At 42.3% G+C, this 27,365-nt stretch overlaps 1 protein-coding gene across 3 annotated transcripts in view; it reads right to left on the bottom strand.

Annotated features, from left to right (window-relative positions):
- The window catches only part of LOC128884950 (titin-like), a 99,462-nt gene that overhangs the window by 53,749 nt on the left and 18,348 nt on the right, over positions 1-27,365 (bottom strand). For all 3 annotated transcript variants that reach the window (XM_054138667.1, XM_054138670.1, XM_054138669.1), the window contains 10 exons: positions 26,527-26,777; positions 25,992-26,136; positions 25,413-25,625; positions 24,961-25,143; positions 24,691-24,888; positions 24,076-24,212; positions 23,180-23,516; positions 22,426-22,710; positions 17,203-19,739; positions 48-16,709 (listed from right to left, as the gene is read on the bottom strand). In XM_054138667.1, the coding sequence (XP_053994642.1) occupies positions 48-16,709; positions 17,203-19,739; positions 22,426-22,710; positions 23,180-23,516; positions 24,076-24,212; positions 24,691-24,888; positions 24,961-25,143; positions 25,413-25,625; positions 25,992-26,136; positions 26,527-26,777 (20,948 nt within the window). The remainder of the gene's footprint in view (positions 1-47; positions 16,710-17,202; positions 19,740-22,425; positions 22,711-23,179; positions 23,517-24,075; positions 24,213-24,690; positions 24,889-24,960; positions 25,144-25,412; positions 25,626-25,991; positions 26,137-26,526; positions 26,778-27,365) is intronic.

Raw genomic sequence — 27,365 nt, 5'->3', positions numbered from 1 at the left:
TGTATCCCTATTTCTCTGCTTTTAAGCATACAAGTAAACACTCTTACCTCACTCTTAATGGGTGGTAGATAGTAATCAAGATCAGTTCGCGACGTCGTCTGTGGTCTGCTATACCGCGATGGTCTAGTAAAACTGGCGGCAGTTATGATCGTGTCACTGTCACCTGTTGAATAATCGTCGTATTTCAACAAACTGATGGACCTCGCTCGAGTGATTCGATCATCTCTCTTCCTTCTTCTTCGGTAGTATGAGCCCGCGTCGAAGTAATATCTGTCGATAGAAGTGTCTCTCAATTTGTAATCCAGGAAATCGTCGACTCTTCTTTTGGTCAAAGATGTCAGAGAATCTCTCCAACTGTACGATCTGGAAGCACTGGACAGGGCAGAATCGAACCCAGAATCGTATCGATAGGATTTCTCACGCCTGTCTCTCCAAAACTCAATGTCGGAAGAGACGCTTGAGAAAGGTCGTCCGATCCTCAGCGTGTCATCCGTCGATTTTCGCAGAAGTTGATCGGATTCGGTTTGTCGCAATCGAGACCAACTGTCGTCCCTCAATTGTTCTTGTCGTCGCTTCCGAAGCCTAGACGTCTCATCTTCCTGTCGCCTTCTCAAACGTTCCTCTTCTTCTTTCAACGCTCTGGCTGCTTCTTCTCTTCGTATTTGTCTCTCAGCGTCCCTTCTCTGTCTCCTTTCGTCATCCTCCCTTCTCAAACGTTCTAATTCTTCTCTATTCTGACGGTCCTCTGCTCGTCTTCTTTCCAAGCGTTCGGTTTCCTTCCTTCTTATAGCTTCTTCGTCTTCCTTCCATTGTCGTTCAGCCTCGGTTCTCTTTCTCCTGCGTTCCTCCTCTCTTTTGATTCTTTCCGCTTCTTCCTTCAGCAACTTTTGTTCCTCTTCCTTCCTCCTCACTTCTCGTTCCATTCTTCTGCGTTCTCGAGTTTCCTCTTCGTTTCTCGATCGCATTTCTTCAGCTTTTCTTACTTTCTCAGCTTCGTATCTGATCTGTTTCTCTTGCTCCTCTCTACGGCGCCTGCTTTCTTCTCGTCTTTGTTCGTCTCTCTCTTGCTCTTTCTTCAGCCTTTCCGCATCCTCGGTTTTCCTGCGGTCTTCTTCTTCCTTCCTCAGTCTGGCCCTCTCTTCTTTTCGTTTACGATCTTCTTCCTCTCGTTGAGCTCGTTCTTCCTCCTCTTTCCTCGCGCGTTCATTTCTTTCCTTCTTTCTTTGTTCTTGCTCTTGCTTTCGTCTTTCACTCTCCTCCTTTTCTAAACGTTCATCCTTTTCTTGCTGCAATTTTCGATCGTCCTTTCTTTTCTTTAACTCCTCTTCCTTTTGTTTTAACGTGTCCGACTCAACTTTCTGCAATTTCTCTTGTATTTGTTTAGATTTCTCTGCTTCCGTCGCTTTCTGCCGATCTTTCTCTTCTTGCTTTAACTTTGCAGCATCATCTTTCTTTTTTTGTTCTTCTGCTTCTTTCAGCTTCCTAGCTTCATCTTCTTTTTTACGCTTTTCCTCTTTCTGTTCTCTTTTCAACTTGTCAGCTTCTTCTTTTAGCTTCTGTTCTTTCTCCTCTTTTAGTTTCATAGCCTTTTCCTCTTCTTTGCGAACTTCTTCCTCCTGTTTCTCTTTGTCCTCGAGCTCTTTGTTGCGGCTCTGCTCTTTCTTTACCTTTTCGGTCTCTTTTTGTTTTTGGTCTTCCTCTTCTTTTATTTTCTTAACGTCTTCCTCCTTCTTCTCCTTTTGCTTGCGGTCTTGCTCTTCCTTCAATTTCTTAGCCTCTTCGTCCTTTTGACGTTCTTCTTCTTCCTGCTTGCGCTTTTGCTCTTCTTTTAATTTTTTGTCTTCATCGTTTTGCTTGCGGTCTACTTCTTCCTTTAATTTCTTAGCTTCTTCCTCCTTCTGGCGGGTTTCTTCCTCCTGTTTCAGCTTATCCTCTTCCTCCTTCTTCTTACGTTCTTGTTCCTGTTTCAATTTTTCAGCTTCTTCCTTTTGCTTGCGATCTGCTTCTTCTTTTAATTTTTTGTCCTCTTCGTCTTTTTTGCGAGATTCTTCTTCCTGTTTCAGTTTTTCTTCTTCCATCTTCTTAAGTTTGAACTTTTCTTCAGTTTCTTCTTTTTTCTTGCGTTCATTCTCATCCTTTAGTTTCTTAGCTTCTGCTTCCTGCTTTAGTTTGTCCTCTTCCTCTTTCTTCTTACGATCTTCTTCTTTCTTCAACTTTTCAGCTTCCTCCTTCTGTTTTCGGTCTTGTTCTTCTTTTAACTTTTTAGCCTCTTCCTCCTTCTTGCGTGTTTCCTCTTCCTGTTTAAGTTTTTCTTCTTCCGCCTTTTTCTTACGGTCCTCTTCTTCCTTTAACTTCTCGGCTTTCTCTTTTTTCTTTCGTTCCTCCTCTTCTTTTAGTTTGTTAGCCTCTTCCTCCTTTTTGCGAGCCTCTTCTTTTAGTATCTCAGCTTCTTTTTGTTTGCGTTCTTCCTCTTCTTTCAACTTCTTAGCTTCTTCTTCCTGTTTTAATCTTTCTTTTTCTTCCTTCTTCTTACGTTCTTGCTCTTGTTTCAATTTTTCAGCTTCTTCTTTTTGTTTGCGATCTTCCTCTTCTTTTAATTTCTTGGCATCTTCTTCTTTCTTTCGAGTTTCCGCTTCCTGCTTCAATTTTTCTTCTTCTTTCTTCTTGAGCTCCTCTTCTAGCTTCAACTTGTTTTCAGCTTCTTCTTTCTGCTTGCGTTCATTTTCTTCTTTTAATTTCTTAGCCTCTTCCTCTTTTTTACGTGTCTCTTCTTCTTGCTTTTGTTTTAGCTCCTGTTCTTGTTTCAACTTCTCAGCTTCCTCTTTTTGCTTCTGAATTTTCTCTTCTTTCAGTTTCTTAGCCTCTTCCTCCTTTTTGCGTGCTTCTTCCTGTTTCAATCTTTCCTCTTCTTCTTTCTTCTTACGCTCCTGTTCTTCTTTTACTTTCTCAGCTTCCTCTTTCTCTTTTTGCTCTTGTTCTTCTTTCAGTTTCTTAACCTTTTCCTCCTTTTTGCGTGCTTCTTCTTCCTGTTTTAATTTTTCCTCTGCATCCCTCTTTTTACGTTCTTCTGCTTGTTTTAACCTTTCAGCTTCCTCTTTTTGTTGTCGTTCTTCTTCTTCTTTTAATTTCTTAGCTTCTTCCTCCTTCTTGCGTGCTTCATCTTCCTTTAATTTTTTATCCTCTTCCTCCTTTTTGCGTGCTTCTTCTTCCTGTTTCAATTTGTGTTCTTCCTCTTTTTTCTTGCGCTCCTGTTTTTCTTTCAATTTTTTAGTCTCTTCCTCCTTTTTACGTGCTTCTTCTTCCTGTTTTAATTTTTCTTCTTCCTCTTTCTTCTTGCGCTCCTGTTCTTCTTTCAATTTCTTAGCTTCTTCCTCCTTCTTACGGTCTTCTTCTTCCTTTAATTTCTTGGCCTCTTCCTCCTTCTTGCGGATTTCTTCTTCCTGTTTCAGCCTTTCTTCTTCCTCTTTTTGTTTAAGCTGCTCCTGTTCCTGTTTTAATTTCTCAGCCTGTTCTTTCTCCTTTCGTTTTTGCTCTTCTTTCTGTTTTCTAGTCTCTTCATCTTTCTTGCGTGTTTCTTCCTCCTGTTTTAGCTTCTCTTCCTCCTCTTTTTTCTTACGCTCCTCTTCCTGCTTTAACTTCTTAGTTTCATCGTCCTTTCTTTGTTGTTCTTCAAGTTTCAATTTTTCCTCTTCGCCTCTTTTACGTTCCTCCTCTGCTTGTCTCAGAATCATAGCTTCCTCTTCTTTCTTCCGCTCTTCCTCCATTTGCTTTTGTTTCTCGGCCTCTTCTTTCTTCCGCTCTTCCTCCATTTGCTTTTGTTTCTCGGCCTCTTCTTTCTTTGCACGTTCCTCTTCCTCTCGTTTCAGTTTTTCAGCTTCTTCTTTCTTTTGCTGCTCTTCTGCTTCCAGCCTCTTTTTATCTTCTTCCTGTTTCTTACGTTCCTTTTCTTCCTGTTTCCTAGCATCTTCCTGCTGTTTACCTTCTTCCTCTTTCTCAACTTTTACTTTCTTCTCATCCTCTTCACTTTGTTCTTTCAGTTTTTTCTCTTCTTCAATTTCCCACACTACTTCCATCCTCAACATTTTATCACGCAAGACGCTTATACTATCCATCAAATTCGTAACAGGTGTTTCCAGTTGTAACAATCCTTCCACACCTGAATTTTGTTTCCACAACTTTTCGACCGTTTCAACAGATTCGTCTAATTCGTGTAAACTTGGTGCCAAACCTTTTAGCACACCAACGACATCAACAGTATGCGAATGCGCTGATTCTGCTACTGGCTTATCAGCAGACTGTTGATGAATAATACCAATTGCCTGCCGGAGTTTCCGAAGCGAAGTCATCGTCGCCTCTTCAACTATAGTATTTTCCACTATACGTTGTATCCCTTGCTTGAGACTTTCGAGTGGCAACGAAAGCGTCTTCAAAGCTTCGTTCTCTATTTGAATTTCGATGCCCAACAAGTCCTTGTAACTCTCTATTTTACAATCGATGGATTCGATAGAATCATTTATGTCTTTAATAGAGTTCACCAGTTTTGTCGAAAGTCTCGTAGCTTCCTCCTGCGAAATAACTGGAACTCTTAATTGTCTTTGGACTTGTTCACGTTGATTAGTCAAGATAGTCTCCAAGGCTAACTGCAGATTCCTTAAAGGTGGCTCTAAGTTTTCAAGGTATACAGTCGAAGACTCTTCTACTGTCATAATCGACGCTTTCAGATGAAACAGAGGCTCAGCTAAAGTGCCAATTATGGTCGTGTCCACAACTGTGCTTGTACCCTCCTCGACCATCTGGTCAGCAGATTGTTCTTCGATATGCGTTATGCATTTCTCAAGATTCGACAAGGAATCTACTATGGCATCTATGCTAGCTTCCTCTTCGTCTATGCTTAAATCAGTCTTGTTCTTCAGCACCAAGAAGCTCTCGTGAACTTCAGAAAGCGGTTGCAGCAGCATTCTCACCGATTCGTACTCAGCTTCACGTTCAATCGCTTTATCAGCCATAAAAGCTTCTCCCATATCGATGATAGTCGATTTTATGAGTTCCACAGGTGCAACTAGTTTCTCAACCACTGACCAGTCTGGTGTAATCATTCGAGACTGGTCCTCAGCCATCGCAGTGTCAGCTTCAATAACAACGCATTCGCGAATCTCTGCTATGGACCTCTCTATTTCCTGCAAGGGAACTGCCAAACATTCAGTAATCCAATTCGTTGATTCTTCAGGTAGTGGCTCCACATCTGGCGATAGAACTCGTTCCTCCAACACGCAGATACTCCTCTGAAGTGTGACCAAGGGCTCCGCCAAGGCTGTCAGCAGAGACACTTCGTCGGTTGGTCGATCCTCTGCGGACTCGACGATCATCTGATCCTGGATCAGCGCTATCGAGCTGCAGAGTTCTTCCAGTGATTCGATCAAAGGATTCAGAGTAGTCTCTACTCTCTCATCGCCGCTGAATAACTTCTCCTTGGCAGATTCGAAAGCAATTTGCTCTAGAATGACAGAGGCAGCTGCGTTCTTCAACTCCAGCAACGGTTGCGCCATGGCCTTCAGCATGGAGAGATCCTCCTTTTCGGACAACGCAAGAGCCATTTCGTTCGCGTCCATGGCCTTTCTCTCTTCGACTACTACAGCCAAGCACTCGCGCAGTTCACTGAGAGGCTTGGCCAATCCCTTCAACATCTGAGCTTCCTCTTCCGAAATCGATATAGCTATTTCAGAGGGGGACTCTATCGTCCCCTGATCGACGATCAGAGGCTCCGTGACCTGAACGTTGGAAACTTCAACGACGTCTGCCCACGTTCTCAACGACGAAGCATCTTCCGAGATCGTATCAGCTGCAGGCTCGATGACTATTTGCTGGTGGTCAATGGTCGCCACACGTTCGACCAAGTCGTGAAGGGATTTCGCAAACGTCTCGAACGCTGCTACGCTCTCAGTCATCGACAACTCACCGGCGATTTCAGACGCTTTATCAGCGACTTGTTGAACTGCTGCCACAGAGGTCTTTAAGTACGTCAACGATTGCGCCATTACCTTCAGCTGAGAAGCATCCGTCGCGTCTGACAAGCTTTGGATGCCCTCTTCGACGAGGATGTGTTCTTGAATGGTGGCGATGGACCTCTGCAATTCTTCGAGAATGGGTTTCAGGCTACTCGCCTCGAAGGACACCTGGTCAGATTTAAGCTTCTCTGTTGCTTGCTCGAGCACGTGCTCCCCTTGAACTGCAGCAATGAAAGACTGTTCCAGTTGCTGAAGGGACGGCATCAGTACACTTATCACGGTCACGGGACTCTTCGCCTCAGGGGTTTCCAAAGTTTCTGTCTCCTGCACTTTGAATTCTTCTATCATGGAGATGGTCTCCTGTAATATTTTAGTCGGAACTATGATACTACTATCTGCTTTCATTGTCTCTTCTGCGTGCACCGTCCCACTGATCGCAGCTATCACTCTAGGTCTTGAGATCACGACAGCGCAGTGTTTCTTGAACTCATCTACAGCTTTGCCAAAGGCTTGCAACGCGGATACGTTCTCGATGTCCAATACTTGCTGACCCGGCGCCTCTATCGCAGTCAGTTGCTGTACCACTGCTAGAGATGTTCTTAAATCGCTGAAGGATCGTTCGATATTTTTTATTACATTAGATTCTTCAGCATCTTCAACCGGACTCAGCGTTTCCTTAACGAGAACTAGTTGCTCCTGAATCTCTGCGACATTCTTGTTGAGTTCTTGTAGAGTGGATTTAATCGGGAGGTTTTGCAACACTGGAATGGATCCGGAAGCTTGTTGACCTTGAAAGGCTGATAAGAGTGTTTCTTCCAGTTGATGCAACGGTTGCACCATGCTCAAGAAAACGATTGCCTCTTTTTTACGTTTCTTTCCTAATTTTTCGGATTCCTTGGTAATCTTCAGGATGGCCTCCTGCAGTTCACCAATTGGTGTGATTACAGCCTTCACAAAGTCTTCGGTTGCTTTACTACGTAATTCCGTTTTTCTAACCTCTTCTTGCTTGGCTACGGCTATCAGTTCTTCTCCTGCTTCCTCTACTGACCGTGCAAACGCTTCTAAACGCGATGCTTCATCGACAATTTTCGCCTCTTTTGCTTGGTCTTTGTGAACAGTTGCGAGTTCTTGAACGGCTGCTATCGATAGCTTCAAGTCTTCCAAAGGCTTTCCAACCGCCTTCAAAGTAAGTTCACCAGTTTCAACGGATACTGCTACTTCGTTTGCACGTTGTTGAACGATGGTTAGCGAGTTTAGTAGTTCTGTAAGTATTGGCTGCAAGTTCAGCTTTTCTAAAGGAATTTCCACCGATTTGAGCTCCTTGGATCTTTCGTCAGCGATGACTATGCCTTCTTGTATAGCTGTCAATAAAGCTTGTTCGAGTGTATTCAATGGTTGAGTGAGGATCTTTAAGTTTAGGCTGGTATCTTGTTCTATTGGTGTCCTTAATTGTTGAACTTCGTGTGTGCTTTCTTCCTCGATCTGTAACAGCGACTCCCGCAGAACGTGAACAGCTTTGCTGATCTTCTGAAGAATCTGCGTATCCACAGTCTTCGCTTGCTGCGTTTTAGGTGCTTTTAGTAATACTCCTGTCTTCTGAAGATTAATCACAGCCGAGCAACGTTCTTCCAACTGTTCTATCGATTTGGCAAAAGCTGTCAAAGCAGACAACTTTTCAGTCTTCATTTCTTTGGTTTGAGTCGATGCTGGAGCTACTATCTGTTGAACAGCTGTGGCTGTTGATTTTAATTGATCGAATGCCTCAGACATATTTTTGATAGCTTCTACTTTGATATTTGACTCCTGCCCTGTCAGTAATTGTTCCTGGACAGTGACGATGCTCTCTTTCAACTCTTCCAAAATTGGTTGAAGAGCAATGGGTTCTAGGGCCTCGTCTTTCAATTTCTGGATAACTTCGGGCTTCTCATCAGTTACTTGTTGGACAGTAGTCACTAGACATCTCTCTAATTCTTCAAGAGGATGTATCAGCTGAGTTAACGTCTGCATATTCACTTTATCAGCTTCAGAAGATTTTAATTCTTCGACAGTTTCTTCTTGTGTTTTCATTATAGTCTTACGCAATGTGTGAATTGGAGCGATGATTTTCTCAAGAGCCTGAGCATTAAGTTTTTCTTCTTTTTTCACTTCTGAAAACACTTCCTTTACCTTTAATTGCTCCTGACTAGTAGAAGCTACTTCTACCTTCTGTTGACTGGCGACTGCTGAGCACACCTTTCCTATTTCTTCAACACATTTAGCAACAGCTTTCAAAGCTGTCGTTTTATTTTCACTCGATAGTTCCTTCGCTTCTTCTATTTCGAGCTTTTGCAAAGCTGCCACTGAAGTTTTCAACTCCTCCAATGGACGATCTATGACTTCAGCAACAGAAGCTTGTGCTTGTGGACTAGATGCATCCAATTTCGTAGGTTCAAGAGACATCTGTTGCTCAATCACAACAATTGATTTCTGCAATTCTTCAAGAACAGGGGTAAGTTTCAGTTTTTCTTCTGAGGGACCAGCCTTCTTAATTTCTTCACTTGTTTGGACCTTCGCCTCGCTGACTTGTTGAACAGTTGTGGATAACAATTGTTGCAGTTCTTCTAGAGGATGCACCAAGGGTTTCAGAGCTTCGACTATATTGTTAGTTGTCGAACTTAAAACTCCAATTTCTTCAGTTCTTTGTTGCTCAACTTCAGACGTTGTCTCACGTAACACCTGAAGTGGACTAGAAATAATTTCAAGAACTTTCTCAAGTTCAGCAATTTGTGGCTGAGGAGCAAGTGTTACTTCAACCTTCCGTTGACTAGATGCTGCTAAACAGACCTTCCCAATTTCTTCAACACATGTGGCAACTGCTTTTAGAGCTGTAGCTTTGTTTTCGCTTGATAATTCCTTCATTTCTTCAGTCTCGAGCTTTTGCAAAGCTGCCACTGCAGTTTTCAATTCCTCCAGAGGATGCTCTATAACTTCAGCAACAGAAGCTTGAGCGTGTACACTAGATACGTCTAATTTCTCAGGTTCGTAAGACATCTGTTCCTCGATCACAACAATTGATTTCTGCAATTCGTCCAGAACAGGAACAAGTTTCAATTTCTCTTTAGCTGGACTAATTTCTTTCATTTCTTCAGTTGTTTCGCTGACTTGCTGAACAGTTGTTGATAATAGTTGCTGTAGCTCTTCCAAAGGATGCACCAGAGGTTTTAGAGCTTCGACTACAGTTTTTCCTGCCTGATCTAGAACTTTAATCTGTTCAGTATTTTGCTGTTCAACTTCCGATATAGTCTCACGTAATACCTGAATTGGGCTGGTAATTATTTCAAGAACTTCTTCGAGCTTAGCAACTTGTGGCTGTTCTCCAAGACTGACTTCGACTTTCTTTTGACTGGCTACTACAGAGCATACATTTCCAATTTCTTCTACACATTTAGCGACAGCTTTTAGAGCTATGGACTTCTCTTCTTTCGTTAGTTCCTTGGTTTCTTCAGTTTCAAGTTTTTGCAACGCTGCAATTGATGATTTTAACTCCTCTAATGGGCGATCAATTACTTCAGCAACAGAAGCTTGAGCTTGTGTATCTGTTATATTTAATTTAGTTGATTGCAATGCCTGTTGCTCAATTACAACAATTGATTTCTGCAGTTCTTCCAGAACGGGAATAAGTTTCAATTTCTCTTCAGAAGGGCCAACTTTCAATTCTCCAGTTGTTTCCACCTGGGTTTCACTAACTTGTTGAACAGTTGTTGACAATAATTGTTCCAACTCTTCCAAAGGATGCACCAGAGGCTTCAGAGCTTCAACTACATTTTGAGCTGTTTGATCTAAAATTTGTGCCTCTTCAGTTTTCTGTTGTTCGGCCTCGGACACAGTCTCACGTAATACTTGAATAGGACTGGAAATTATTTCAAGAACTTTTTCTAATTCAGCAACTTGTGGTTGTTGTGCAAGACTTACTTCAACTTTTTGCTGACTGGCTACTGCTGAACAAACTTTTCCAATTTCTTCCACACATCTGGCCACAGTTTGTAGAGCTGTGGCATTGTCTTCACTCGTTAGATCCTTTGTTTCGTCTGTTTGAAGAGCTTGCAAAGCTACAATTGATGATTTCAACTCCTCCAGAGGATGCTCTATGACTTCAGCAACAGCAACTTGAGATTGAGCGCTAGTTATATCAAGTTTCTTAGGTTCAAGTGACATCTGTTGTTCAATTACAACAATTGATTTCTGTAATTCATCTAGAACAGGAGTAAGTTTCATTTTCTCTTCAGAAGCATTAGCTAATTTCAATTCTTCAGTTGTTTCCACTTGGGTTTCGCTGACTTGTTGGACAGTTGTTGACAATAATTGTTGCAATTCTTCCAGAGGGTGTACTAGAGGTTCAAGAGCTTCAACTACATTTCGAGCTGTTTGATCTAAAATTTGTGCCTCTTCAGTTTTGTGCTGTTCAACCTGGGATATAGTCTCACGTAGTACCTGAATTGGACTGGACATTATCTCAAGAGCTTCTTCAAGTTTAGCAATTTGTGGTTGTTGTGCAAGGCTTACTTCAACTTTCTGCTGACTGGTTACTGCTGAACAAACTTTTCCAATTTCTTCTACACATTTGGCAACAGCTTTAAGGGCTGTTGACTTCTGTTCCTTCGTTAGATCTTTCGTTTCTTCAGTTTCAAATTGTTGCAAAGCTGCTACTGAAGACTTCAACTCCTCCAATGGGTGCTCTATAATTTCAGCAACAGAAGCCTGAACTTGTGCACTAGATACATTCAATTTCTTAGGTTCCAGTGACATTTGTTGCTCGATCACAACAATTGATTTCTGCAATTCGTCCAGAACAGGAGCAAGTTTCAATTTTTCTTCAACTGGACTAATTTCTTTCATTTCTTCCGTTATTTCGCTGACTTGCTGAACAGTTGTTGATAATAGTTGCTGTAGCTCTTCCAAGGGGTGCACCAAAGGTTTTAGAGCTTCAACCACATCTTTACCTGCCTGATCTGAAACTTCAGATTTTTCAGTTTCCTGCTGTTCAATCTCAGATACAGTGTAACGTAATACCTGAATAGGACTCGAAATAATCTCAAGAACTTCTTCAAGTTCAGCAACTTGTGGCTGTTGCTGAAGACTTACTTCAACTTTTTGCTGACTGACTACTACAGAACATATTTTTCCTATTTCCTCCACACATTTAGCGACTGCTTTCAAAGCCTTAGTCTTCTCTTCCCCTGTTAGTTCTTCCGTTTCGTCTGTTTCAAGTTTTTGTAAAGCTGCTACTGAAGATTTGAGCTCTTCTAACGGATGGTCAATGATTTCAGCAACAGAAGCTTGAATTTCTGCAGTAGATATACTCATTTTCTTAGGTTGCATTGCTACTTGGTGTTCGATTACAACAATTGATTTCTGCAGTTCTTCCAAAACAGGTGTAAGCTTCAGTTTCTCTTTAGAACCAGCTTTCTTCATCTCTTCAGTCATTTCCGTCTTTCCTTCGCTGATATGCTGAACTGTTGTGCATAGCAGTTGCTCCAGTTCTTCCAGAGGATGCATCAGAGGTTTCAAAGCTTCGACCACGGTTTTAGCCGTGTGATCGATAGCTTCTATCTCTTCAGTTTTTTGGGCTGCAATCTCAGAGGTTGTCGCATGTAATATCTGAATGACAGCTTTTAATTGTTCTTTGTGAACAGCAACCATCGAAGCTGTTTCCATCCTCGTTTCAGGAGGACTGGCAATGGCGAAGCATTTTGCTCCTAATTCTTTTACCGACTTCACGAACGTTTCTATGACCAATGTCTTCTCTACTTCTGAGAGTTCCTCCGTCTGTTCAGGCTCTATCGCAGCAATTTTTTGCACAGCCCCAACAGAAAGCTTCAGATCCTCCAATGACTTTTCCACTTCCTTCGCAATTAACGCTCTACCTTGCGACTTCGGGGTCCTTTGAATAGCTTCCAGCAATACTTCCTCCTGAATCGTAGCGATAGACTTCCTCAATTCTTCCAGGACAGTTCTAACCGGCAGTGACTGCAGTGGTGAAACATTTCGCTTGGTCTCTTCAACAATTTCTTGAGTATCCACAGTTTGCTGCTCGGCTGAGATGTTCAGCGACTGCTCCAACTCTTCCAAAGGTTGGATGATGGTGTTCAATATAACAGCAGCGGTCTTTCTCGTTGGCAGGTCTACCGCTTCGGCCTCTTCCATTTCCTGCATCTCGATCTTCGCGACCAGTTCTCGTAAGTTTTGAATAGGGCTGACTATCTTCTCCACGAGGTTCGTTTGCAGCTTGATTTCATCATCGCTGAGGAATTTCTGTTGCTCCGTTAACTCCGCAGATTCCACCGAAGGCGAAATGGACCCGAAGGGGGACGCATCGTCGCGTTTCACGTTTTCCTGAGAAACCATAATAGCCTCTATGAGTTCTTCGAGAGGCTTAGCAGTGGTTTCTTCGATGTCCTGGCTTTCTTCCTTCGATTTCGTCGACACCTCCACTTTGATTTCCTCCGTTATCTTCAAATGCTTCAGTTCTGCTGTTCTGCGTATCATGTTAATCAGCTCGACTATTGCTTGAGTTAAGCCTTGCATGTTGGTAGAGAGTAATGGGTATTCCGATGAAGATCTAACGGAGGATAGATCATGCTGCAACACCTCCAAAGGAGCTAGGAGAACCTGCAACGATACCATTATGTTTTCTTTCAGCGCAGGAGTCAGTTCCTTCTGGGTCAAAAGAAGAACTTTTTCCGTAGCTCGTTCGATGTTTATCAAGCTCTCTAGAACGTGAGTTAATTGCTCTTCCACTTCTGGTATCGAGGAGGGTGATACAGTGTGTTCAATCGACGTGCACGTGGCCCTCAAGTCGTTAAGTATTTGTATCAGCGCGGTGATTTCACGAATTTTTCGTTTCTCTTCTTCGGATTTCTGAGGAAGAGGCTTTTCCAAAGCCAAGGACATCAGACTGGTTAATTCTTTGAATGGTTGTTGTATCGTAACTATCGATGACGCTACTTTCGTCATCTTCATCTCTTTACTTATTTCTTCTGCCTTTTCTTTCTGCTTTATTGACTCCTGTGTTTTTTGAAGGGAAGCTTCTTGGACAGTCTCTTCTGGCCTTTCGATGCTCTTTGTTTCTGTACTTACTTCTTCTGTCTTTCTTGTTAATAAACTCACTTCTTCTTCTTTTCTTTTTAATTGTTCTGCTTGTCCTGATACAGGTTCCATCGTTTCCTCTTTCCCTGCCAATCCTTCAGCTATCTGAGACAATGTTTCCATGCTTTCTTCAGTCTTTAATGTTTGTTTTTTTTTGTCTGATAGAATTTCCACTTTTTCTGATTTATCAGCCAATGCTTCTACTTCCTCTCTACTTTCTGCTACTTCTCTAGTTTCTGCGTTTAAGTCTTTTTCTAATCCAGTCATCTCTTCTACGTTCTCGGATAAAATTTCACCTGCCAGAGACAATGCTTCTTTCCCCTTCGTCTCTTTCAGATCTTTCATCTTTTCAGACGTTCCTACTTTCTCTTTTACTTTTTCTAACAAACCACCCGCAATCTCCTCTTTCCTCATTTCAGCAGATTCCTGTACCATCGAAGCACCAGCTTCCACTGAAAGAACCTTCGTCTCGTCAGGTCCCTCTTCAGCCTTCCCTTCATCTGTTTCTTTAATCCCTCTCTCGGGCGATATTTTCTCAATAGTCAACACACTTTCCAGCTCCTCTTTCGACACTTCGATGATTTCATCGATGATAGTCTCGATCTGCGTGATAGTAATCGATACATTCGACGAGGCACCTTGTTCATCTCTTTCGCCCGTCGCTTCTTCGGATTTCTCAGCTTCGACCTCGTTTTCTATCCTCGTTATGGAATCCTTGACACTCTCCAAAACATCTATAACAGCTGACAGCGTCTCTACGAAAGAAGAACCCTCGGATGCGCCTTCGCGAATCAGTTGCATCCGATGCAAGGACAACGAAGACGCCAACTCAGACGTCGAATTAGCCAGAGACCTTAGGTGCGCCATCGATTCCATCGAAACAGAAGCTATCGTTTTCTTCTCAATCTTCTCCTTGATCGCGTTCAACGCCGACTGAAGCTGATTGGTCGGATAGAGGAAACCTTCCACGATGGCTTCCTCGTCGACGGACTGATCGCTCGCTTCGGTAAAGTGCATTCGCGACAATGATATCTGCTTTTGCAAGGCACCCAGCGACTTTGAGATCACTTCGTGTACCGTTTCGTCTGCGTTCTCCTCCAAACTGGTGATGGTGCTCTTCAGGTGGTCCAGGGACGAGGAAAGCTTGTACTGGAAATTCAATTCTACGTTGCTGGATCTGCGAGAGTAGTCAGTCTTGCCAACTTGCTTCTCAACAGAGACGATCGCGTTCCTCAACGAGTTTAGAGGCTCCTCGAACAACGAAGCTCCTTCCAGGTTAGATATCCTTTCTAGTGTGCTGCTGGTTTGTCGCTGAAGACCTTCGACCGCTTTCAAAATGACGTTTCTTCTTTCGTCTAGTAAAGCTACCTCGGGAACCAGGCTCCTACGACTGCTCTGCACTACCGAGAGGCAACTAAGAAACTCCACTAACGGTTCCACCAGATTTCGAAGCTCGACCACTATTGCTCTGCGTTGGTCCAGAAGCCGTAGTTCTTGGGAAGTAACGTTGATAGAATTTAGCAAAACACCCAGAGGGTTTATTAGAATCCTGGCAACGTCTGTCTCCAGAGTGTCCTCGGCTTGAGTCTCGATGATCTTCATGCGTTCTTGAATGTTCTCTATAGGTTTCGAGATTTCTCGAAGGGATCCCAAGACCTCTTGCCTCGAATGTATGTCCTTCACGACGACTGGGATACTGGTTTTGATGTTACTGATTACACGAAGAATGGGCTCACACTTGGCTGTCAAATTGGGCTCATGATCGAGTTTCTCTATCGTGTCGTTGATGGCCTCCCTCTCGATCACACTCAAGGGCTGTATCAAGTGATTCAAGATGAAGAGTTCCTGACCACCGTGTTGATGGGTCTCCAGAAGAACTTCCTGCAGGTTGGTCAAGGGCTCCAGAAGGTTCTGTAGCTGAGAACCCGTTCGAGAAATCATCTCTTCATCGGAAACGATCGAGTTTCCATAACCTCCAGTCGATGCACGCAACGTGGACACCGTTCTTCTGATTTCTTCGAGGGAGTTAGCCAGGGTCGAAGTTGGCAGCGTTGTGCTGCCTGCCGTGGGTTGCTCGAAGTCTTCCAGGATGTCGGTGACGCTCAGCTCGATGGTTTCGAGCGTCCTCGCTAAGGAAGCTACCACGTTGACGATTTCTTCCTTTCTCTTCGGTTTTGTCGTATCCTCCTTTCCCTTCGGGAGATCTTCAATCTGGGTGATCATCAGATCAGTTCTCTGTGAGCTGATCTCTTCGCCCGTCGTTTGCTCTATCAGTGAATCAGCGAATCGTGTTTCAGGTAGCACGGTGGTGGTTTCCAAAAGTGTACCCTCGGGTATAGTCTCCTGAGAAGTTTGAGCCGCGACTTCCTCTTTAGCGTCTCGTAGAATGCTCTCCTCCTGAACGGTTGCTTGGGAAGCCGTCACCAGTTCCTTTTCTTCCAGAGACAATGACTTGACGACTTCCTTCAGCTCCTTTCTGTAAAGAGCTTCCTTGATAGAGATGGGTATCTGATTTTCAATCTCCTCTACGATGTCGATGATAGGTCGAAGGGACTCCTCTTCGGCGTGATCGCGAAGAACGTCCATGATGGTCTGCAGAAGACATTTCATCGGTCGACTCAAGCCTTCCAAAGTGGACAGGTCTGCTGGCACGTGGTACAGCGACAGAGCGTTCCTGAGCCTCATCAGTGGCTCTCGAAGATCTATCAAGGCCTCTATCAAATTCTCGTCGCTAGGAGGCTCGGAGTAAGACGTCTCGATGGCAAGTTTGTTCACGTCTCTCTTCAACTCGTCCACTGTCGAGCTTAAACCAGACTCCTCTTCGTCTTTCATGCTGTCTTCCGACGTAGTCGACAACCAGTGCTTCATGGGATCCAAGGATCGGCTGATTCGATTGGCCAGAGCGAAAGATGCTCTCTGCTTCTTCGCCTCTTCCTTCTGTGTCTTCGAATCCCGTCTGATCTTCATCTTCGATGCTTCTTTAGCTATCAGTGGTGTGTCCTTTTCTATCTCCTCCAACAGCTCTAAAATTGGAAGCATCGCGTTTGTCATCGCCTCGCTGTCCACGATTGCCTGAACGAGAGACTTCAGCTTCTCGATCGGGCTTATCAAGTCCTTCAGAATCTGCTCCTCTTCGGGTTCGTGTTCCTGGGTCAGCAGAATCCTCTGCAAGCTTAACAAAGTTTCCTTCAATTGACACACCTGGTATATTATTTCATCGTCTACTGGATTATGTAAATTGGCGATTGCCACTGCCGAGGAACCGATGTTCTGTCGCAGTTCCTCGATACACGAGGTCAAATCCGACGCGTACGAAGGAAAACTCTTCTCGTGTCTCTCCAAGGCAGACGACAGAGCAAAGTGGACGTTGCTGAGATTCTGATCGACGTTCAGGTGTTCCAAGAAGTGTTTCCGCGCCTCTTCGATGGCCACCAGTCGAGCCACCGTCTTTGGCAGTTGATTCTCAATGTTGTCCAACATCTTTCCGATGTCCTTCACCGACTGGATTGTTTCCTCCGATTGAGTTTGACGCAATACCTTTGTTACCACGATCTTCAGCTTCTCCACAGGTAGATATACCTGCAGGGAATCAAAATTGTTATTAAAATAATTAAAGTAGCGTAAAAATAGTGCGAGCTTTTGCCAAGTAGCGAATCAAACGCGTTATTCGGTGCGAACGAAGACAGTTAATTCCGATAAACAGTAAATACGCGATGGGTGAACGACTTCATTCGCAAATATTGCTCGCCGCCTGCAAAGCTGGTGGTCATCTAAAAATCACAAGCGGGTGATAGATAGCAGGTGATAGAACACTCTAGAATAGGAACGATAGTTGTGTGTGAGTGACAGAGAACGCAGAGTTCGATAACTGCGGACTGTCAATGTGAGTGAGAGTGTGGATGGATAACAATATAAATACGAGGCAAGTCGCGGTAGTAAGCACTCTCAAAAAGAGGAGGAGAGTGCAAAACAGAGTGAAAATCGAGAAAACTGTATTATAATAAAGTCGTTTCGTTTCTAAATTCGAACAAGCGTTTCTACCGGCCGTTTCAATTCGCATTTTTCCATATACCTTGCGTATCACTTGAAGCTCTTCGATCGTTCGTTCCTCGGACGCAACAGCCATCTGCAAGTCTAGCAGAGGCTCCTTCAAGTCTATCAAGCTGTCCAACAGTTCGTCCTCCCGCAGCGTCATCGCTATGCGAGCAGCGTCAGAGACGTATTGCCTCAGCTCCACCAGGCAAGCGGCTACTTCTGAGGATGCCAGTGACTTCTGAGGACTAGTTGCTCCGTTGGCGACGGAGTCCGCGTCCTCCACGTTTTCGAGAGCGGAGCTTATAGCTGACTGAACGTCGATCAAAGGATCCAGGACCCTGTCCGTTAAGTTTTGCACTTCCTCCTGGCCCGATTTAGTAGACACTGACTCCTCGTATTCTTCAACTCTTCCTTGAACCGTTTTGTCGATGTTACTCAGAATCTCCATCAAAGGCTGCAACGAGTTCTCATCCAGAGCCAGTATCGTCGATTTCAGTTGCCCAACTGCCGGTTCCAACAATTGCAAGACCATTTTCGAGTTTTCAGCGATGGGAACCGATGTCAGAGCGCACTGCAAGGAGTAGAGGGGACCTTCGAGGCTCGCCAAGGTCTCGATGCCGATCTCCTTCTTCTGCGGGGTCCTCAGTCTTCGGTACATCTCGTCAACTCGATCGAAAATACTGGACAGTCGAGGATCAAGAGTACCAGCAATGTTCTCGTACAATCTCAAAGCTTCCTGCAGAGTCAGTCTGACTTCTCGCAGAACATCCTGCTTGGGTTCTTCGATCGTTGCACGACGATCTTCTACGGTCTTCCTTTCCCTCACTCTTCGGATCTCTTCCACGGTCCTTCCCACGGACTCTTGCAGAGACTCGATCAACTTCGTGCGATGCTCCGATAGAATGCCTTTGGTCTTGTACGTCTCCAGAGCAGTCTTCAAGGTGTCCAATTTTGCTTTCAGCTCGCGCGTAGGAGTTAAAAGCTCGTCCATGATTTTGGTAACGCCTTCGGGTCTCGTTCCAATTTTTGAGGAAGGATTCAAAGCCCGCGCCATGTCTTCCAGAGATTTCGATAGAGATTCAACCACTACCGTATCCACGGTCTCTATGGTTCCTTTAGCAGGATCCACAGAAATGTCGTTCAAGAAGAAATCCAACGTGCCGAGAACCTCCTCCATACTCGAAGCCAGTCGCGAAGTTTCGTCTATCGCCAGAACGTTCCTCACGTTATCGTCGAGTTTGGACACAGCTGATGTCATTCTGATCAGAGCAATCGGTTTCTCTCCCCTCGCTCGACCGGTAAGTTCGTGCTCTATCTTGGTGATCCCCACGAGGATTTCGTCAACAGGATCCGTGAGACTCTCCAGGATCGCCATCAGGTCTGTCTTACGCGTTTTCATGTTTTCTTGACGCTCTATCAGCTCCATGCCGCGCAGAAGCTCCTCCGTCGGTCCTCCGATTGCCTCCAGCAGGGTGATTCGAACCGTTTGCATCATCGACCTGTCGCCAGCGTTTTTCAAAGCTTTGGACTCTATGGCGGACACCTCCTCGCAGAGGCACTGGATGGGTCTGATGATGTACTCCGTCACTAGATTTCTGCAGGTTTCTTCATTTTCAGTGTCCAGTTTGAAACAGAGGCTGTCTATGTCGACCAAGGTGTCGCGTACCGCGAGAACAGGGCCCTTCAGCTTCTTTGTGTTGTCCAGCAGCCTTTCCTTGCTGCTCTTCGATAACGATTTCTCTGTGTCGCTGGCCGACTGCTTCTTTTCCGACGATTTATCAGCCACGTCCTCGATGTATGGCTCTTCTGTTTTGTTTATAGACTCTATACGCTGATGCAGCTCTGTTTGCGCGCTGCCCGACCTGCTTCTCCGTCGTTTACCATCGAGTTCGCTGCCGATCGAGGACTCCTCCGAGCTGCCCTTTTCTCTTTTGTGCTTCTTCTTTCGGTGTCTTTTCTTCTTCGGGGCACCAGTGACGGAATCGAAGGACGAATCGCCGCCTATCCCGTCGTCTATGCTGGAACCAGCTGTCTTTTCTCTGCTTAGGCTGCGTTTTCTATCTTGGACGCCCTCGTACAGTTTGTGAACTTGGTTCTCCGAGATGGATAACCGCGCCGAAGACAAGGCGTCGGCGAAGGTGTCACTGTCGTCTTGTTTCAGCGAGGATACAGGAGAAATCGGGGAGACCGGGGAGAATCTTTCGTCTTTCTGAGCGCTATGGAAGCTCTCCGATTCCATTCTTTGACTCTTCTCGCTCTTTTCACTTTTGGAAGAGGAACTCGACTTCTTCCTCGGAGGTCTCGTCGGGGGTTTCTCGTCCTCGTCCAAGCTGTATTTGGCCGACCTCTTCAGGGAACTACGAGAGTCGCGTTCAGGGGAGGAAAGAACCCGCGTGATGTCGTCCATTATCGAGACGTCCTCGAAGTCAGCCTCGGTGCGAAGGTCGTCGCCGTCTTCGGCGCTGACGAAGTAGTCGGGGGACACGTCGATCACCACTGCTTCCATTAACAGGTTACCAGAGGTCGAAGTCTCTTTGACGAATCTCATTGGCGGAAGCTCGATGACGTTATGCTCTGCGAAAAGTATAGAATCAGATCTTGAATATGGCGTGTTGGACATGAATTAGATTCATGTGTAATGGTCACTATTTAATGATGTTTTGCACAATGGTAGAGTTTGAAAGTTAATTTTTAAGTTCATATTTAGTGCATTACAAGCCGAGGATGTGTTGTTTCAGATGTATACTTCCAGAGAAAAAGATAGCACAGGTGTGCTATCTTTAATTTCTCGTATTAAGATTATGCTAGCGTGGAAACTCTGTGCTATATGTATAGCGTACCTTTTACGGATATGTAAACATAACATAGATTGACATTACTTTAATGATTTTTCTTAGTTGGAAGAGAAACACATAATCCGTTGTAGACAAAATGATAGCATACTTGAAAAATAAATATATATATTTCATATAACACCACTACATGTTTCATACTGTGGCGACCAAAGGGCCACATACGCCTTTTCCAGTAAAACTTTCTACTGTTTTGTATTTCGTGCACATTTGGCGACCAGACCCGTGCGAGGCGAAGAGCCCCGTTGTCATCGTCTCTAATTCACCGTGTCCCTTTCAAGATTTCGCTGGGGCCTGAGAGCTGACGCTATTCAGGCCCAGGCGAAACCAGTTCAGTAATTTATTTATGATCTTCTTCCGCTATCCTTACTACAAACTTTCCTAATTTTCTCCTTTTCCTCTATCTTCCTTTTCTATCTAATTTTCTTTCTTTCTTGCCGAATGCCCTTTTTGCACAATGGCCGGGTGCGACAAGCCAGTCCGTTTCAGTCTTTAGCACGGGTCGAATCGCTGTCCGTAATATTCCATAATAAAACTGTGAGAAACGGAATCAACGGAGTTACTCAAGTGTTCGACCTATCAATCCTTCCGATCCATATATACATATATATATATATATACAAAACTATATTTTTCTAATAATGCGTAGAACCTCCTTTGTTTTCTAGGACTTCGATCATCCTTTTCGGTAAAGAATTATATAGGTCTTTAAGTTTTGTTTATGCCAAATTTTCCCATTTATTCATAATACAAGTTTTTAACTCGTTTATATTTGAAAATTGTCGGGCTTCAGCATATACTGCTTGCGAAAGCATTGCTCAGGAATTTTCGATTATATTAAGGTCGGTTGAGTACGCCGGCCATTGAAGAGTGGATATATTCTGTTTTAAATAATATTCCTTTATAATTTTAGCAGTATGTACTGCAGCATTATCTTGTTGGAATGTATACGGTGTAACAGTAATGCGTTCTGCATATGTATAAATCTGAATTTTTATTAATTCGAGATAACGAGTGCTATTCATTGTGCCCTCTATAAATTTAATTTCTGTTTTCCCTTTATATCCTATACCAGCCCAGACCATTACTCCGCCTCCACGCATTTGACGTCGGATTTTTGTCAATGATTGTTTACGAACATCACGATAATAATGTGTACATTCGTCTGGGCCATCAAGGTTGAACCTCTTCTCATCCGTAAAGATTACTTTTATCCATGTCTCTTTCCAAGTTACATGTTCCTTTGCAAATAACAAGCGTGCCTCCTTATGTCTTGCGTTTAGTGATGGTTTTGCCATTAATCTAGACCGATTTATAATGTTGCTAGTCTGAAGTACACGTCGAACATTTTGAATATTGGTTTCCACTTCAGCTTTCTTGGCGATCTCTCTCGCAGTGGCACACGAATTGGAAGCAGCGCGTATTATTGCTCGTGTATCACGCTCCGATAATGCTGCTGGCCTGCCTGTACTTTTTTTTGTTCCATACGCACATGTATCTTTTAGTAAATTACATATAACTTTTAGACTGCGACTGACTTCTTTTGCAATTTGGGTAATGGATAAGTTTTGTTTCCGAAGAGGTATAATCACACTTATTTCGCTTTCACTGAGCTTCTTTCCACGACCCATTATCAGAATAGCGATTTAACAAAGATCTGAACACAAATTAGACGTATTAACTCCGTGCAAATTCACGAAACACTGAAGAATATGTAAACATAGTTCAAGGGTGCTATCATTTTGTCTGCGTCGGATTATGTGTTCCTCTTCCAACAAAGAGAACTTATAGAAGTAAAGTCAATCTATGTTATGTTTACATATCCGTAGAAAGTACGCTATACATATAGCACAGAGTTTCTACGCTAGCATAATCTTAACACTAAAGATATTAAAGATAGCACAGGTGTGCTATCTTTTTGTCTGGGGGTGTAGAAAGGTGACAGTTTAGGAAATTAAATATTTCCTAATTTAATGTTCACGTTTTAAGGAGCGTTTTGTTCTTGGTAGTATAAGTATCAAGGGTGAACGTATTTCTATCCAAGTTTTAAACTATGAGGTTTTTGAAAATCTTAATTACGTTTTATTAATAAGTATAAGTTATATTTATAGAGCGTGGTATATATTTAATTAATAAGTAAAAGATATATTTAAAAAGTATGAATTACATTCAAGTAAAATTTAATTTGGCTAATGTTTGGTATGCAAATGTTTATATATAGAATCCTTAAAAACTTCACGTTAAATATTTCCTAAACTATTAATCAACTATTATTAAAAGTATATACCTTCAGATCCAATATGTGAAGAACTATAAATGTGCAGAAGTTGATTAAAAAATGTGTTCAGGAAAGAAGGCCAACGAATTCTATCGATAATAATTAATTTGACAATTGTTGCTCCACCTACCTGTTACGTGTTCAGACAACTGATCGGCATACATCTCAACGATCTGAAGGGCTTCCTCCTCGGTGAGATCAGGCGTTTCGTAGAGGCTGACGGAAACCTCCTTACCGTCAAAGCTGAAGGACACTTCGCCTCGATCGTCCAACGTGACGGAATGATCGGTTTGCGGTGTATCGTACAATTGCGATGTTCTTTCTTCGTGGATCGTTGAAAGCGACAAGTTTCTGGCGAGTTCATGGCCATTTGGTGACTGAACTTCCTTTGCTTCTTTCCGAACGGGGATTTTATCTGCGAATAGAACAACGCGACGAAGCCTCATTAAGTGGAAGTAGCTTGAACTATGAGTTTCTAAACAATTAAAAATTTCTAGCCATTTCTGATTCCTTGCTAATGCATTATTCGATGCTTTGCAGATATCCGATATCTAATATCGTTTTGAAATGAGCAATGCAAAGTTCGATGTCATGTAGTTTTTTAACAAATTCAAAGCCATTTAATGGCAATGGTGGTAACTTAAACCCCTCTTAAGTTTACACGAACTACAGTATATTTCGATTTCACTAAAATCACCTATCTCAAGTGTAGAAGAAGAAATGTAGAACCTTCGTTTGTTACTTAGACTATACTCTAACGACGAGAAAGTAAATTAAACAATTTTTGTATTTTCTATGAAACATATCTTTATGTTAAATTGTAAAAATCCTGAAACTCGATGTAAGTGTTTGATTTGAATTTTCCATATCATAGAGACTGTTACCTTCGAAGCCTAGCAGGGACGCTGAACTGCTGACGGTTCCCATGCAGTTGGTAGCCTCGCAGGTGTAAGTCCCTAAGCAACAAGTGCCATCTTGTCCTGAAATGATCCTGTGTATGTCGCCAGGTTTCAACTCGACGCCATCCTTGTACCATTTGAGAATTGGTTGCGGGACACCGATCACTTTGCACTCCAAGTTCACCGCGCCCTCCTCTGACAATATGGCGCGTAGACTCTCCAGAAACTTCGGCTTCTTGAAGTGCTTGGGAATGATTAATTTAAGGAAACAGGAAGTGACGCTGTGACCAAAATCGTTGGAGGCCACGCACTTCCACTCAGCCTGAATAACGAAAATGATCAATGAATTAATATTTTCTGTTCTGTCGTTTTTATACTATAATATAGTATAAAGTATATAGTACAATATAGTAAAATGGTATTGGGCATTCAAAACAACGTACACATTTTAATGCATTTTTTGTTTCAGTAGATTTCAACCATTTTTAGATATATTTGTTCAATGTATTACTAACTATACTGCTGTATTTTACAAAATTTATTTGATTTCTTTTTCCAGATGTTCCATTTAGTCAACGCGATGAATGAATTTTTCAGATCACGTAATTTATCTATTTTTCAATATTTTTTATAGTCGCTTCTTTTCAAATGTTTCATTTAGTCAATATGGTGAAAGAACGTTACAGGTCCCGATGATTGAATAGCATTATGTATTTTTCAATACTTTTTCGCCTTTTCTAACTTGTTCATAAGCTTTTCACAAGTTGTACAATAGTTTAAAACAAAACATGAATAGTTCGACTACAAAATGCATCAATGTCGGTATTATTTTTGTGCGTCCAACTGCATACGTTTCCTGAAGAAAGACATGTGTTACTTACTTGGTCGACGAATTCTAGTTTTCGTACGTCGAGGTGACACGTGCCAAGATTTTCCTTGGCGACTAGATATTTCTCGTTCTGTTCCACCTGCACGTCGTCCCTGTACCAAGAGAGGCTTGGCTCGGGGGCAATACTGACTGTAAAATTTATAAATTCGAGTATCACACGACTCATAGATCATTAAACTGGCGTAGAATGGAGGCACGGTAATCGTTCGATTCTAGAAGTGTCACCTGTGTTTTGTTTGCATGCTAGGTCGTTCCAAGAATTGTTGTAAAATTTACTCTACGTCTCTAAATTTAATAAGTAGTCCTGACGTGGAATATAAGTTCTATCAAATTAATTCCTTAAAGCAAATTTCTTGAAAAATCTTCACGAAACTACTTTTTTTAAATGAATTCCTCAGTTGACTTTTAGTTCTTCTTGAAAGTGTAAATTGCAAGGGCCTGCCATAAATTATTCAGTTACAAAGTTTAATGCAGTTTTAGATCTTGTTGAATCTCTAGAAAATAAAGTCTAGACCCCAGCACGTTTAGAAGGGTAAAAGAAATTAATTGAATAGCCGATGAAGAAATGTTCAGGATAAAATTAATTAAACGACCCACATGGGCGTACCTTGTACTGTAAATCGAAAATCATCGTTGATCCTCGCCTCGCAGCTCCTGAGGCCCTTGATGAACGTAGGTGGTTGATTCGTGCTCAACAGTTGCAGGCGTTCTTCTTCGTTCAGTTGATTCTGAATGTCTTCGATAGTTAATTCAGCTGTGCTCTTTGCTTCACCCATGCAGTTTCTCGCGATGCAACAGTAGGAACCTGGAAAGAAAATTGTAACGAAATAGGACGAAGAAGTTGAGAGAAGCACTTAAGATAGCGGCGATAAGATACCCAAGGAGTTGGTCCCAGTTAATTGATAAACGTCTCCTGGCTTCAATTCCTGGCCGTCTTTGAACCACCTCAGCAATGGAGTGGGAAATCCAACGACCTTGCATTCGAAGGACACCAATCCTTCTTCGGTTAAAACGGCTTTCAAGCTTTCCATGAAGCGTGGTTTTCTGTAATTCTTTGGAACTTTACGGGTCCAAGGAAAAATCGATTAGTTTGGGTTGTTTGTATTATTGATTTCATTAATATAAGAAAACAGTTGATAAGATAATAGGAATTGATAGAAGGCTACATTGTTTAGTAAAACAATATACATAGTAAAACAATAACAATTTAACTTTAACCAAGAGAGAAGTACACTCTTGTATAGGAGATCACGGAAAAGTGATATTTGGAGAACACTGGTGTGCAACATCATGAAAGAAAAACGATCATTCGTGTAATAAAATACTCACTGGACATTGCAACGTAGGAAGTAGTAAATTGTTTCATGTCTTCTGCACTCGTCGCGACGCACTTCCATTCGCCTTCATCCATGGCTTCCACGGGATTTACCTCTATAGAGTATCCACCGAGACCATCCTCCATCACGTGGTATTTCTCGCTGGCATCGATCCGTCCCTCTTTGTTGTACCACGTAATAGCCTTTGGCCATGGTGGTACTTGAACTATTGCAAGGTGATGTCGAGTATTGACAGAATCAAAAATAAACAACAAAAATGGTCAGAAAAGACAAATCAGCAAGCATAGATTAAATATAGAAAAGTCAAAACAAATAATGATAAATGTAGAATAATTACAGATCAAGAATCCAATTGTAAGATATAATTTAATTTCCTTTAGAAATGATAGAGAAATTGGTTATTTAACTTTTTTGTGTAGAATTTGATTCTCTTTAAAATTTATTTAAAATGTTTCTTAAAATGATCACAAATGACGAATACACATGTATCAAAAAATGAAAAGTTTCTAAAAGAAAATAGTTAACATTCTAGAGAACTGAAGAAGAATCGAATTACGAAAGGATAATGTACCTTGACAAGAAAGTCGAAGTATTTCCCCGATTCTGCAACATTCGTCCTGCAGAATCCTCTTGAAAACAGGAAGAGGACCGGATGGCGTCAGAGAATCCGCTGGCTTTAAAGAACCTTCTCTGCTACCTTTTCCAACTACATGCACCTATCGAGTCGAACATAATAGATAATATATAACATTTGATAACATATATATAACCTCGTTTGTAAATGTAATGATCTTCGTATTAGGTGTTTGTGATGCCCATGATTTCATACTATTCCAATTGTTTAGAAGTAGCAAGTAAGTTTCTGGAGGGTCTCAATCAATAAGTGAAAAGAAAAATGGAAGATTGATTGAGAAAAAGATTCTGTTCAATTTATCCTTCAATTTTTTTATTAGAATTTTGAAATTGATATTCCATATCATGTAGAAAGAAGTCAATCTTTTTAATCTAAAATTACTGAACAGGTCTTTAAAACCAGGATGTTTAATTTTTTCTACAGTAGTTGAAGACTATTGAAGGGTGAGAAGGATATTATTCCAAGTACTCACTTTAGAAGAGGAATAAGCGACGCCCATGCAATTCACCGCCTCACACGTATAAATGCCAAGGGAGGTTGGGTCATCAGGATTGGCAGTTAGAGCGAAGACATCACCAGCCTTGATCTCTTTGTCGTCCTTGAACCATCTCAACACAGGAGTAGGCACACCAACCACCTTGCATTCCAAGGACACCGTACCAGTCTCTGTGAGGAGGGCACGAAGTTCCTCGACGAATTCTGGTCTTTTGTAGGCTTTTGGGACTGTGGGTCATAAAAATTTAGTTTAACCGGTGCAAATAGTTGTTCAAGGAATTACTCTTTCCCAGGAAAAGTACTCAAGAATCAATTCATTAAAATTAAATTGATGTATTTTAAGAAGATCATTTGGATAAGTCGTTCATTTTTAAAAATAGAAAGTAATGCTTTAGGAATATATTATTTGATTTGATTCAGGGGTGATATTGATGATGATAGTGATGTTTTTTTTGGTAAGTGTAGAAGAGGTGTATATTTCAAGGTAATTTATTTTTTTATAATAGAATATGATACACTTTTTTGTTAACCTTTTAGACTAAAATAATGACTAACAGTTCAAGGTTATCTATGACCACTTCATAATTTCATGTTTATTTTCAAAGTTAATCTCGAAGCATTGTGAAAAAAGTAAATAATTTTTGGAGGGATCGTTATTGGACTTCCACCACTCATTTCATCGCAATTTTCTACTTCTTTAACTCGATCATCAAATGCGATATTCCACGTTTGCCCGTATAGTCAGAAATACACTACTACCAACAATTAACGGGACACTTTTTCAAACCGTCGTAACTATGGGAGTTTTCAACCGAT

The sequence above is a fragment of the Hylaeus volcanicus genome, chromosome 2 (genome assembly GCF_026283585.1).
Source record: "Hylaeus volcanicus isolate JK05 chromosome 2, UHH_iyHylVolc1.0_haploid, whole genome shotgun sequence".
In the NCBI taxonomy this organism is placed as follows: domain Eukaryota; kingdom Metazoa; phylum Arthropoda; class Insecta; order Hymenoptera; family Colletidae; genus Hylaeus; species Hylaeus volcanicus.
This window is presented reverse-complemented; position numbering and strand designations above follow the sequence as displayed.